Below are 14,124 nucleotides of genomic sequence, written 5' to 3' on the forward strand. Positions count from 1 at the left end.
AAATTAAAAGTCAAACACGCCTTAAATTCGCTGATGTTCTGTCAGGGAGGAGCTTATAGCCAAACGCAGCGCAGACAGGAAGTTGTCCCTCTCCTCTTCCTGTTCTGTCGCACAAACCCACGAACAGCGCGGCCCGTCCAGGACGAAGGCGTGGCGCACATCTGCAGTTGGGGACACACACCTGCATGTCACTGAGGTGCTCAAACTGAAGCAAACTGGCTCCTGTAGCTGCTTTTAGACTCACAGCGTGTGTGTAGGATTTCTCTGACATCCAGGCTGCTGAGAGCCACAGAGACCCAGAAAGCGTGTGTGCTCCGGTGAGTCGCGGTGAAGGGTATATGATGCAACCTTCTCCGGGTCAAAACTAAAGCATCGCTAAACAGGAAGAGTCCCACGTCGCATACGTGCTCAAAGGCCCTGAGTATGCAACAAACCAGAATGGCTTACTGTACAAACCGTACGTACAAACAGACAGTCAGCCGGAGTCGTCACCTCAGTGAGTCTGGAATCTGTTCGTCTGGACTCCTGAGCAGCATGGCGTCCTGGGTTATTATCAGCTGTCGGTTTCCTTCAGCGAGGCTCTGCGCGTGAATATATAACAATAAGCAATAGTTCAAGGTGTGACTTCAATATGTTTTTTAAAAGAACAATGGAGAGTCCTCTGACCGGACATCCCTGGATCAGTTCCTGCGTCTCCTCCAGCCTCCTGTCTGCCCCAGAGTTTCTCTCCAACTGGAAAACACACAAATCATTTCAGTATTTAGCTGGAACCTGCAGGAGCCGCTGCGTGGACCCCAGCTCCGTTACCTCCTGGATGAAGTCTCTGAACTGGAGCATTGCGTTGAGGGCGGAGCGGAGGTCTGGGTGGTCCGGGTGACCGGGTCGAGTGTGTGAGGTCAGAGCTTGAAGCAGAGTAACATACTCCTGGATTCGCCACACAGGACACAGCAGCAGCTCCTGCAGGCTTCACACACAGATACACTGAGGACAGCAAATCCTTTTAATATTTAAATGACAAAATCTAAATGGATTGCCCTTTTCTGATGATGTCTTTAATGTTAGAGTTCTGTCTGCCCTCTTCAGAAAAGTCAAAATTCAAAAATAAAGTGTTGTTGAATTTTAATTTGTTCTCTGGAAGTCCACCATCATCTCTGACCGGAACCAGTGGACCACCCTACAGACTCATCATTGCAGTGGATCAGACTGATAACAGTTGTCTGACCCACTAACACCACTGGGGAGCGCTGGCGACTGGAGTGTTTTCTCATTCTCTGCTGCCACCAAGCGTCCCTGTGGGGATGGTGCGTTCAGGGTGATGTGTGATGTCAGCTCTCCTCCACACAGTTTCTTGTTCCGTAGGCCACAAAGTTCAAATTTGATCTAATGTAACTCGAACTCCTTCCTCTCTAATGCCCCCCGCAGGATGGGTGGCAAACTACAAACAGGACAACGTAAGGTTGTCATCAACATTGGCTTTCTTTTGATTTGGAGAATATCAGACTAATTGAAACCCTTGGTACGGCAAATTATTTTTTATGGGTGGTTTAGTGTCGATTGTGCTGATTACAAATATCACATTAATGTGACATGATGGCCTGTGTGCACATTTATGAAATTTGTTGCCATTACACAAAATCATGCTAGTATTATTGATGAAAAAAAAAAACTCCTGTTATTTCTCCTAAAAGCAGCATGTCTTACCTCAGCATGTGTGTTGGCAGAGTTCTGTCTGCTCTTTTCAGAAAAGCCCGGAATGCAGGTTTAGCCTCCCTGCACTAAAACACACACATTTGACACAACTAGGTGAAGAGTGGAGCCTTTTCTCACTTTTAACAAGACAATACTGTCCCTACCTTATCTATGGTGTGGATGGTGGTGATGTAATTATTAAGGTAGTTAGTGTAGACGTTCAGTTTGGAGCAGAATTTTACAAACACATCTCCAAGACACTGCTCTGCTCCCCAGCGCTGCAGCCTGGCCTGTAAATCAGCCTGAAACGCACTAAAACACACACTTATCTAACATCTGACTCCAGTAGTACAACGCTAATCCAGCTGGTGTTTACCCGTTCTGGTGCAGTATCAGTGCAACAGAGCTGAAGATGATCTGGATGTCGATGTAGCTGAGGATCGCTCTGTTGGAATTCAGCGCCGCCATGAGAGGCTCCTGGTACACCTCCACACAGTCATGCAGATAACAGAAAACAGATTTATTGACACAAATTAGTATGAAATACAAACAATAACAAGTTCATCAGTAAGAAAAAGAAAGTCCATATTAATATAAATAAATGAAAGCATATAAAAAAATATGAATCAGAGAAGAAAAATGAGCAAATCAAAATAAACACAATTTAAACTAAGAAATCAACAATCAACAACTTGATAAAAAAAAAGTAGAAAAGGAACACAACACATAAATTAACAACGTAAATGGATATATATTTAATATTCATACCAAAAGTACACAGAAAAATATGGAAACAAAAATACAGTAAGTACAAAAATAACTAAACAATGACTGAAAAAAGAACAAATTTAAACATAAGTGAACAAAAGTGCAAATTCTGTAATGAATTTATGAATTAATTAACAGCAAAAATAATTCTGTAAGTAAATAAAAATATTAGATACTAAGTTTTGAACGGAATCAAACAAGGAAAAAGGAACAAAACTCTTAAATCTTTGTCAAATATATTTATGGGGGAAAAAAATACAGAAACACTGAAAATATGAATATTTCCTGTTACCATACTTTTTCTCATTTCTAAGTTTCAAACTTTGGATCAGAAGCAAACAATCTTTGCTTCATCATAATGATCTGAGCTGATCTATTGTGACTCTCTGAACTGAAGCATTGTGTTTGTTGTTAAGGTTTCCTGGTGTTCTACCTTCAGCACAGCCCTCATTCTTCCCAGATAAAGGTGCTCGCTGTGGAGCAGCTCTCTTCCAACTGAACATCTCCAATCTAAAGTTGTCTAAAGAAAGAAACAATAAGACATGGTTTATAATTGTTGTTCAGTCGTATCAAAACAGAACGGTGTAAGAAGAGAAACACCTGTGGTATCCCTGGTGGTAGACCTGGAGATGATGAACCACCTGCTGCTTGGCTCTTCTCTCTGTCCTCTTTGCTCCACTTCATCAGGAAGCTGGACAGGAACTCCACCGGTCGGCTCTGAAGATTCAAGATTCCAGTTTGCACCTTGTCTTTTCTCCTCCCTTCCTGTCTTACAGCAGTTCTCACCTCGTTCTGTCTGCTGAGAGCTGTGAGTCCTTCTGTCAGAGCTTCACTGAGCTCCCCACACACACCAAGACTATCCAGGGAAATGTTCTCCCACAGGAAGAGTCCTAGAAGTGAACCAGACATGAGTTTAAAGCTTAATCAAAGTAAAGCTGTGTCCTGATTGAGTTCAGTACTGACCCAGAGCTCTGCCTCTGGCTTGTAGACTAGCCTGTTGAAGCTGCAGCTCCAGGGACTTCCTCAGCCGGACCAGAACCTCCTCCATCCATCGGGCCTGTCTACACCAGCCCAACAGCACGCTGTCAGTCACGTAGGATAGAGCTGGAGCTGCTGGGTCCTGGTTGCCACCAGACCACTCGCTTAGGACTGCAGTAAACCAAAAATACATCAACAACTACAAGAAACTACAAGCAGAACTCGTCTTTAGAAGTAACTCACTGTTCTGGAAACTTCCTGTGGCAAAACCCAAAGGAGCGCGAACTTCCAGACCAGTCAGATCAGAGAGATTCCACATCAGAGCGAGTCCCGACACTGTGACAAGTCCAAGCACGAGCTTACATCTTAGAATTACTCGAGGAATTAAAATATTTGAAAGTTCAAACAGAAGTTGTACCAGATGCAGCCAGTGGGCAGAAAATATCAACCCCGCCTCCTTCCTGACCAGGTGCCACCAAGGCGCACAGTTTTTCCCAGAATTTCTGGTGATCTGGGGATGATAATGTCCTCTGAGACAGAACACTGCCTAAAAGATATAGAAATCAGACAAAAGTACTAAGAAATACCACTCCAAACACAACTCATTCTTTGTTAGAAGCAGCTAGAAAGAAGCGCACACCTACCTAGGAAAGTAAGTTTGTACCGGATAGCGATGAGGTAAATGAATGACATAATTTTGCAATATATGCTTACTGACTCAATATAAGCAACTCCACAGTGATCAGCTCCACAGTGGGGCTGAAACTGATGGTGGTGGTGCAGAAACCTCTCATATCAATAGGAGAATTTCAGCGACTTTGAGGAAACAAATAAAGGTAAGCAGGCAAAAGGCATGACCAGCACCTAATCTGCCTACTAGCAAACGTTTCTGGATGCTTGAGGTTCCATTTACAATCAAATTAAGATGGAAGCAAAAAGAGTCATTATTGAAAAAATGAATACTGTAGGTTGTAACCAATGTAATTAATTTTGCCTCAGCCAGGAGGGCTGGCAGTGTAGGTTTGTCTCATTCTTAGTTAATCTCTTATCAGCTTCCTTCAATCGTAATGGGTAAGCATCATATCCCCTAATCCAACATCTTTCTGTCTGGCTTTCTAGCCGGGCAGAGGAGTGGCAGAAGCAAATGAGGAGGATTAACAGTGCTTGCAAACAGATGATGGCGTCATCCTAAACATATTCCTGTCATACAGCCAGAGTCTTCGGTCAGTGGGCTCTTCAGATTTGTTGCAAAATTGACTGCTACCGGAGATCCTTCCACAGCATCACCTTCCACAACACCTCCATCAAGATACTGTTTCCTCTTCCACGGTGAGGCTGAAACTGGTGTGAAAGAAGATGTGGAAACATCTTAATGGTGATATGATACTCACTACAGTATCACTGAGATGATTGGATGACAAAAAAGTCAGCCGGGCAAAGGAACTAGAATGGCTTTTAAATGGGTTGGCCTTAACTGTCTTTGAGTAAAGCCTTAATAATGAAGTCCCTAGCTGAATAAAATCAAACAAAAAATAAGCACCTGCAATTCCTTTGCTCTGGAATACCAATGCAAGACAAAATGTTTAGTTCTTCTTCCAGCTGGAACTTGGACAGAACTACTGTAAATATGATCAGATAATTTTTAATGTTGATCATGACAAATCCCATACACGTGTCAGATAAATAGAGCTAAAGTGGATGTCTTGCTGTAGGATTTTAGTGACTTTCAGATGTTTTGTGAAGGAGCTCTTGGTCATCCTGAAGCTTTATGTTCAATGGGTTTTGTAAGAGCAAGGGGAGGCTGTTCTTTATTTACATCCCTGTCCTTTTTTCTGCCACATCTGCCAATTTCCAGCAGAGTCTGTGAAGTACTGAGATATGGATGTACATCAACTCATGCAGCAGAAGGAATGTTTTGTACCGACTTTGACAACGGATAAGTTTAAGTAATTTTCCAGAATTTACCTGCAGTGTTCTGTGCAGGCTGGAAAATGATGGCATTTGTTTTTAGTATTTTTCAGATTTCAATACATATATTTCCCTTTTGATCATGTTGATCATTTTTAAAGTCTCACCATTAACCAGATGAACCTCCTCTGTCCCTCCTGGAACCAAAAGGCCGAGCCTCTGCACTTGGTGCCCTGAAGCAGCTCTCTCTATCTGGTTGAAGAGAGCCGAGAGAGTCCATCTATGGTCATACAGGACCACGGACACACTGGCCTTCACACCACTGAGCACCACCTAAGATCAGGAGATGGAGGGAGGCTAAGGGCATCTTCTCAAACCTGTACTCCAATGGAAACCGGAACGTTTTTTTTTTTGTTGTTGTTGTTGTTTTTTTACCTCATAAGCAGGAATTTTGTTGGAGATGAGCAGCAAGATGGCGGCAGAGTCTGTGTGGGGGAGAGAAGCCGGCACCGTCTTAGCCTTGGACAACCTTTTACAGCAAAAGAACAACACAGAAAATGGAATCGGTTCACAGCCTTTCAACATGTGACCCATTTTCATAGTTTAATGTGAAAAGGATTATGTTGGTGTAGATGACAATCCTAACCCTGTTTCAGTAGAAGCCAGAACTGAGGAGCCTCTTGGCTGAGATGCTAAATGTCTTCAAGAAACAACAGAAGTTAGGTTCACATCTACTTCACTACTTGGGATTGAAGCTGAAGAGTTCTGAAATTGTAGGATGTTGTATTTTACTGAAACTTCATCACCTGCTAACTTCACCCTGGTGCTGTCCTCTGTGTGGACTGAGACTGGTGGCTGGAGACTCAACTGTCTTCGTTGGCGAGGAGAGAGAAGGCCAAGACCTAACCATCAACTCTGAGCTGGACAGGACGGTCTGTGACCTTTCACCTCTGGATCTGTCAGACGTTGGGTTCGAACCCCATGGTCTCCTGCTAATCAAGGCCAGTCCTGTTAGATATCACAGACCCAAGCTGTTAGAACAGCTGATGAGAGGTGAGACGTTTATATGTCAAGACAAAACTCAGTTTGACAAGTCATTTTATGTTTGACAGGATCGAAAAACAAAATGACTCATATAATAAAGTTGTTGCGATCTACTGTATGTACTAAATTTGTCACATCCTGCCACTTATGCACCTGTGTTCACATTACACCCACTTCCTTCAGTCACCCACAACCTTGACTCACTCTTTTCCTCCTTAAGGGCCTCTTTGAGTCTCTGCCTAATCCTCCTCTCCCTGCTCCTCTCCCCTTCCTCCTCCTTCACCCCCAGGCGTGACTGGTAGAGGGTCCCATATATCTCGGCTGCTTTCTGAGGAGATAGCTGGTCCAGGGTGGAGACGCACGAGACGTAGTGGTTCCTCCAGGCTCCAAACTCCTTGTCTCTTGGAGCGTAGGGAAGGAACCAACCTCTCTTGATACACCGGCCGGCCCAGAGACAGTCCTGATAGGAGACAGGAGGGTTACCCATTCGCTAAACATGCACAACAGGCACATTAAAACTTTGTTTCATGTGCAACAACATTTGTTGCATTCATGTGCAACAACAGAATGGATGTTGCACATGCAGGGGTGGACTGATGGGTGGTTTGGTATCAACGTCTAGAAACAGTTTAAGACTTTCTGTTTAATTTCAAATGTCTTGTGAAACACTTCAATCCTGGAATCTAGTCCAGGTGGGTTACTCACCTGTTCTGCCAGGACCCTCCAGTGCCAACTGACCTGGGCGGCTCTGCAGAGCTCCCGGGGGGACAGGAAGGACATGATGTAGAGGGATAGACACCGAGGCAGCGCAGCCGTGAAGTCCAGCCGGGTTACAGGAACCGTGTCATTGAGCAGGTTTCTGCAGTGCCTGGGTTCAGCAACGTGCAACAACAGGACCAGACTGCAGGCTCAGGGTAGGACTTTAGAATAACTTGAATGAAGTGTTGGAAAGAACCTTACTTAAGCTGCGCCTTGGTGCAGCGACCCAGCAGAGCCTGCAGGAGGCGCTTCCTCTGGGAGTCCGTCCACAGATCAAACCAGTTCAGCAGCAGCTTCACACGCTCCTCAAACAGCTCAGGTCAAACAGGAAGCAGACGGAACATGAGGACATCTAATCACTGCCAAGCATTCTGACCTGGGGAATCTGGACTTTGACTACACCATTTGTTGTATTATTTAGAGGAATGAGACTCTGACCCCAGCATCCATGGTTTGTGAGGTGAAATATGAGATGTTTTCATCTCATAATAATGTTTATAGAACTGACTATTTTAAGTAAGAGTTTTTAATTACACTTTGTTGCATGCTATGAGGTATATTGCTAAGAAAAAACATAATATACCAAAATTTGTGCTTTAATAAAATATAAAACATGGACAAAAGATGTAAGGCAGAGAAAAATTCTTGTTTTCACAAAATGTAAAAAATTTACTTTTCTTTTTTTTCCCGTGTGGTTTGTTTGTTGTGTGTCCTGTGACACATTAATTATCACCCAGTTATGATTACACCTTCATATTCAGCATAATTCGAGTTAGATGGTGGATCATGTTTTTCATTTTTACACCAGGCAAGAATCCAAAAATATTACTCAATTCATTTTTTTGCATAATCACAACCGTTCCACTTTCTATGCAAAAGAATATAAGTCAATATAATCATTTAGTCAGATTCAAATTCAAATGCATCCCTTCCAGTTTGATACATACATCCAAGCTTAGTTTAAAATGCTAAACTTCAGTAAGGAAACCAAGTTGATTTCATTAAGTCGTTGCAGCAATGTCCAATTCAGCAATGGCTTTGTCCAGGAAACAGACAAGGACTTGACTTTACTGTGCTCTGCACTGGTGGCAACCCACTGTCTTTTTGTTGAATCCTCTCTGACAAATGCTGGGCTTTTTGTTTGTTTTTTTGTTTCATTATTAAAGCTTTTTTTTTCTTTTGGTTTTTAAGCTTTCTTCAAATTAATCAAACCTCTCTCTTGGCATTGTTTGCCATTTTATGAAAAAAATAAATAAATAAATAAGATAAAATCCAGTCATTACAACAAACCCAGAATGTTGACTTCTAGAAAGTAGTTGGTTTTCATTGAACACATTAGCTTGGTGGTTCAGAAATTGGTTTTATGGAATTAGTTTCTTGCTTCTGTATTTTGTAGGCATTCCTTTGTTTGAAACATTGAGAGGAAATGAAAGAACTACCTGCAGGTTGCTCTGCTTGTTGCCCAGCGGGGTCCAGCTGCTGAAGCGGGTCTCTCTCGCCAGTTTGGGGCCCGGCTGCGGCTCAGAGTCTGGCCTGCCGTGCTGCCAGAGCTTCACCGAGTGATGGGCGCCTAGGAGGTCCATCACTGCGAAGCTTTTTCCTCCAGGCCAACTGAAGCCGAGTGGATCTTTTTCCAGATGGACCGCTGTGTGCAGGGAGTAACCATGGAGATGTGTCAACAAAGGATGAGGACATTCCTTTACACAGCCCGTCCCATCCTGAGCCTTAATAACTAACAGTATCTCTTGTGAAACTGGCTCAGGAAGCTAAAGCTTTAAACGGAACTTAAACTTATTACTAAAAAAGGTAACTGTAAATTCCAACCAAATTTCATTGTGTTTGAACTATTAAAACAGGCAGTTGTAAGCATTTTAACAGAGGTCTCAAATATTCCCAGATTATTGTTCCTAACCCCTCCGAATACCAGGTGTCCCAGTTAAGCATGCTAACTGTTAAGCATGGTGGTGGAAGTGTCATATTGAGGGTTTATTTAACTACAAGTGAAACTGGTGTTTTCCTTAAAGTGACTGAAACAGAAGACGTTTTCTTCAGCACTACAATTCCACCAGGTGAGCAATTCCAAACACACACCAAGAGTATTTTGGAATGGATAAGTGTTCTTGATTAACTTTATTAATTCTAAAAGAAGAATTATGAAAAAATCTTTAGTGCAGTTTGAGATTTGATAAAGGACATTTTAAAAGTTGATATGCTAACTGCTGAGGTATAATAATCTAAATGGTTCCATGCTGATTAGCGATTTAAAAAGTACTTTGCTTTATCTAAAATTGAAATCCCTCTTAGTCATTTTGACTGTAGGCTAAGTTTCCAACTAATGTTATGTTCTGTTGTCACACCCAAAGATGTACATAAATAAACTTGTTACTCGTTAATTTGTTACATAACTCACTTTCACACTTCTATTACTATTTACAAACAAAATTAGTTGGATTTGTGATTAATGAGGTTAATTTATGCCTGTGTAAGAAGTACTGAGACATTGAAAATGCTTACATCTGCATTTTACAGATGCTGGTGCATTTTTACCGTCAGTAAATACAAACTTGTGCACATAATTCTTGTCCTTAAAAAAATCACTGTAATAGTACAAACATTCTACCCCAGAAAAAGTATTTAATCAAAAGCGCCTAATTATTATGACATTCAACAATATAATGTACGTTACGTTCTGACCAGCGCTCCACGGGCAGGAAATACACATACACACACACACACACACACACACATAAAAACTCACCCATTATTTTTAAAAGATCTTTATTAAAACTGACTATGAGAAAAAAAATACTTTCTCACTGTAAATGAGAGAAATACACTCAAAAATGTCAAAGGCATGACATTTATTAAATCAACAAAAATAAAATCAAGCAAAAAGGCTAAGTGTGAAAACACCCCCATCTAGTGGTTAAAATGAAATCCAGTCAGTTAAACACTGCTAACTAATAAGGCAAGTATGATTAAATCAAAACGGGAAAAAAATAATAAGGCATAGCTGTGATATTAGCATTTGGATTTGTGATCCAGCATCAAACTGACCCGTCAGAAACAATGTGCTGTGTATGTTCCATTCAAACTGACTGGCTGCTTCACTGAATTTTAGTTGAGCTATTTTTATGTACACTATTCTTGTTGTTAAATCTGAAGAGGAAACGATAACAGTTTTCTGTTTCTATGAAAGATAAGAATCTGGTGGGTTATAAACCTATGCTGCTTTCACAAAATTACAGGATGCACCAAATATAATATGTGAAATATAATGAACCTGGAGATCTTTGACCTAAGCCTCCGTGCAACTTTCTTACAAGTATTATACAATAAATAGAAAACATAAGTACCTTATCTTTAATATAAGAGACATAGCACTGTTAAACCCATCTTGATTAGTTTAACTGATGGGTGCAGTGAAGCCAATCTGAAAATACATTCAACTTCAGGCAAAGTTCCTCCAACTCCGCCTTGTTAATATTGCTGACATGTGGTTTCAGGAGAGGTAACGTGGAGAGAGGAGGATGAAGAACGAACGTCACACGGTGGCCATCCTGGGGATTTCTTGAGTGTCCGCTAGATTCAGCTTCTGGCTGGAGGGGCGGGGTCAAGTAAAGGAACAGGTTCTCAAACACTTCCTGTCTTCCTTTCACGCTGCTCAGACCAGACAATAACGCAAGCTAACGGATTCAGTTGAAACTAGTTAGTATAAATTCTGTGTTCGCACAAGTACCCACTAGAAATATGGTAAGTAGAATGTTTAGACATTTGCCTTTGCAGTGGACCGCCACCTATTCATTTCATTGCTGTGTCTTGTCAACTAGTGTTGGTGATGTCACATGCTTAGAGAAGCGTAGAGAAAGGACAGGAAGAAAACAGCTGATCAGTCATGTGAAGTAAGTGTTTGCTACGTTGGACCAGGTCCACTTTAGGGCATTAAAGTGGACCTCAAGCCAGCGTAAATTTAAAAAAAAACAACAACATTTTTGCAAAATGTAGGAAGTTATTTTGAATTTGGCCTTTTCCATCAACTTTTCCTAATGCAATACTTCAAAATATGCATACAAAAAACATTGATGGAAACATGGTTACTGATTTGTTGATTAATCTGTGGAACATAACTACAAATTAATTTGTGGTAAATTTGTTATTCGTAGAACATACCTCAAATATTTGAAAGAAAATTCATTAGGGAGCCATAATAAATAGACACCATGCTACTAGACAAGCTATTGGGTGAAATCTGCAAAGCAGCCTATCCAGGAGTGCCGTTTATTTCCCTTTGCACTGATTGGCTGAACTGAATTGGCTGAACCTCATCACAGGAAGAAAAAGAAGGCTAAGGATGCTAGTTTGTATGGTAGCACTAAAACGGTTTCGTATTTACACATATTAAGGTATATTTGGTGTCTGACCTATTAATCTAGGCAGCTATAAGCATTTTTTTACAAGGCTTCTGAACTATTATGCATTTTAGTTATTCACAAATGGCTGGAGGTCATTATTGCTACCTTGAATTTACAAAAACTACACTTCCTTTGCCATATCAGTTTCATTATGCCCTCATTGTTGCGGAGACATTTGTTTTGATACATCGAGATAACGTAATGCCTTTTGTTAAGATTAAAGTTTAACTGTCTCTTTATCTTGGGGAGGTAAAATCTCAAGTTTTGGTTTGTTGAAATAAACACTTAGGACCAGCAAACAGTTTCGAACCATTGCAAATTCATTCAAGAATTGACTTTCTGTGTCCACAAAGTGGATGTTAAGTTCTGGTCGCAGCGAGCCCTGTCCAATTCAAGTTATTTTAAAAGGCGAGAAGAAAAACAACTTATCCGAGAGTTTTTTGTGTCAAAAGGATACATGGAAGAACTGAGCTCCTCGAGCTGTGGAGACAAAGGACATTTATTGATTTTACATAATAGATATTGTGGAACAAAAATATTTGCGCTTGCTGATGAATAAGTAACTAAATTTGAACGGCATAGCTATCCATTACCATCTAGTAATTTGAGAGCTTCATCAGTAATAATTCAGGAGCTGAACACCTCTGTGCGCGACTGCTTTAAGGTTTGGGATCAAGTTCATTATTTTACACAGAAAAAAAGCAATAAATTAGGAGAAAATATGTGGTGGCCCATCAGGCTTATAATACACCGTGAGAAACCCTGGATGAGTAACCGTGGCAACAGGTTGGTTTACAACAGGGAGCAGCTGATCAATTCTAACCATCTTCTTCATGAAAGAATGGGTGTCTTCAGTCAGAGGCTTCTTCAAATTTGCTGCGACACAGATGCTACAGGAAATTTTTCCTGCTCACACCTCACCATCTGCAATAACTAATTAAGTGAATTACAACATTTCATTTCTCTAAATTATATGTGAATTTGAATCGAATGGATGCCTTCCTCTGAAACTCTGTGTAGGATTGTAAGAAATGGCAAAAACTCTTGCAGTTTCCTTGGTACACCACAGTGATCCCAAACTTTTAAGCAGTAGCCCTTTAGAGATATTTATAATAGTAAAATTAGAGCTGCTTAATATGCAAACTGAAATGAACTTCAAATAATTAGGTGCTTTATTAAAAAGTAAGCAGTCTTACATTAAAAAGTAGATTGTCCATGTTGGTGTCGGAGGCCGTTTTCCGCTGATCCTCAGGCATTTCCTCTACCTCAGCATAAAGGTCAAAGTGCAAACGTGCCAGCTTCTCCTGCATCTCTCTGATGTGTTCTATCTGATCAATGGAGCACTCATTGCCTGAGACATGACAGGATCATAGCAGAATATTAGAATATTTGGAGCAAATCCTGCAAAGTGCTTCCACTGTGAGCTTACCAAAGGCCTGTAGTTTTCCTGAGTGGAAGTCGTTGAGCAGACTGAGCAGACCTTTCTCCATCTCCTGAACATCTGAGACATCTGTCAGAAAAGAGTGCTGGATGACAGGTGCTGCCTGGCCCTGGTTCTTATTCCCTCCCACAGCCTGTGGATATCTTGCCTTAGTATCTCTCACTCCCCTGCAAAACATTACATTGATAATAATAAAACATACATCGACGAGAATATTGATTTGTTTTCTTATTTCTGAGAATGGATCTATGGAAGAAGACCTCCTGTTCTTATTTCTATGGCTGGAGATGCTCCCCGTGTTCTGGTTGTTGCCGACATTCCTTCCCCTGGAGGAAGAGCTATTCTTCCGGGATAAGCCTCCGGTCTGAGTCCCTGGGTTGGTGGAGCTCCGGCTATTCTTGCGCTTTAGCTTCCGATCCTCCATAGCTTCATAATACTTTCTCTGTTACCAGCTGCAGCTAACCCCGACAGCCAGCAACAACCAGTTAACTGAGCTAAAACCAACAGATAATAAGTTAGCTTAGCATGTAGCTGCTCCGTTAGTTCCAAATTTACATGGTTACATTTAAGCTACAGCTTAAAAATTCACGCCGAATAACACTACCAGCTACAAAAACAACAAAATAACAAATATAAAGGCAGGAGTGACGCTATATACGGAGAATTAAAAGAATGGCCAAATATTTTAACATTTCACACTTACCTCGCAAGCTATGTAAGCTCACAGCTGCAACTTGTGAACACTTCCTGTTTGGCTACTGCGAACGTCATCAAAGGATGATTCTTTGCGGAAATCCACAATCTGTTATTTAGTATACACCATGTGTTCTGAAAATGAAGGCACTAAATCTTGATATTATTGACTCAAAAAGTATATTTATGACACTTGTAATTCTTGTACACTTGTAAAGGACGTTTGTCTCCTACGATGAAAAAAGTCCAGCAGGACGACGTTGAATGCTGCCCAATAATCAAGTCCATTACGAAACTGATTATATATCCTCCAATAAAAATATTGGCAAATTTGACATATATACTAACGTATTTGCCACTTCGGCACAAGCACAGTGAGAAACGTTTAGTGGATAAAAACACTAGACTCAGGGCAAATCTCAGATAACCCAT

The 14,124-nt window shown here is 41.1% G+C and overlaps 2 protein-coding genes across 5 annotated transcripts; both read right to left on the reverse strand.

Annotated features, from left to right (window-relative positions):
• Positions 1–21: 21 nt before the first annotated feature.
• LOC122827292 (epithelial cell-transforming sequence 2 oncogene-like) lies at positions 22–8,792 on the reverse strand. 4 transcript variants are annotated; one of them, XM_044110065.1, is made up of 22 exons: positions 8,586–8,792; positions 7,348–7,460; positions 7,093–7,255; positions 6,592–6,847; positions 6,150–6,351; positions 5,990–6,043; positions 5,779–5,872; positions 5,511–5,676; positions 3,854–3,982; positions 3,679–3,771; positions 3,421–3,606; positions 3,244–3,347; positions 3,058–3,174; positions 2,891–2,977; positions 2,066–2,166; positions 1,854–2,001; positions 1,702–1,775; positions 808–964; positions 667–732; positions 493–581; positions 245–417; positions 22–161 (listed from the first exon to the last, which is right to left on the reverse strand). In XM_044110065.1, the coding sequence occupies exons 1-22, from the start codon at positions 8,727–8,729 to the stop codon at positions 22–24; spliced, it is 2,856 nt and encodes a 951-aa protein (XP_043966000.1). In that variant the 5' UTR covers positions 8,730–8,792. The 4 variants fall into 4 exon arrangements, 3 of the variants coding, with proteins under 3 accessions (XP_043966000.1, XP_043965999.1, XP_043966001.1); XM_044110064.1 differs by having other exon boundaries at positions 2,066–2,175; XM_044110066.1 differs by having other exon boundaries at positions 2,066–2,175; positions 7,348–7,708; positions 8,586–8,646.
• A 1,115-nt stretch (positions 8,793–9,907) lies between these two features.
• Positions 9,908–13,817, reverse strand: ccdc28a (coiled-coil domain containing 28A). The gene is made up of 6 exons (XM_044110069.1): positions 13,703–13,817; positions 13,260–13,493; positions 12,988–13,166; positions 12,755–12,909; positions 12,016–12,038; positions 9,908–10,745 (listed from the first exon to the last, which is right to left on the reverse strand). The coding sequence occupies exons 2-6, from the start codon at positions 13,421–13,423 to the stop codon at positions 10,691–10,693; spliced, it is 576 nt and encodes a 191-aa protein (XP_043966004.1). The 5' UTR covers positions 13,424–13,493; positions 13,703–13,817; the 3' UTR covers positions 9,908–10,690.
• Between the last annotated feature and the right edge of the window lie 307 nt (positions 13,818–14,124).

This window comes from Gambusia affinis, linkage group LG24 (genome assembly GCF_019740435.1).
Source record: "Gambusia affinis linkage group LG24, SWU_Gaff_1.0, whole genome shotgun sequence".
Lineage (NCBI taxonomy): Eukaryota > Metazoa > Chordata > Actinopteri > Cyprinodontiformes > Poeciliidae > Gambusia > Gambusia affinis.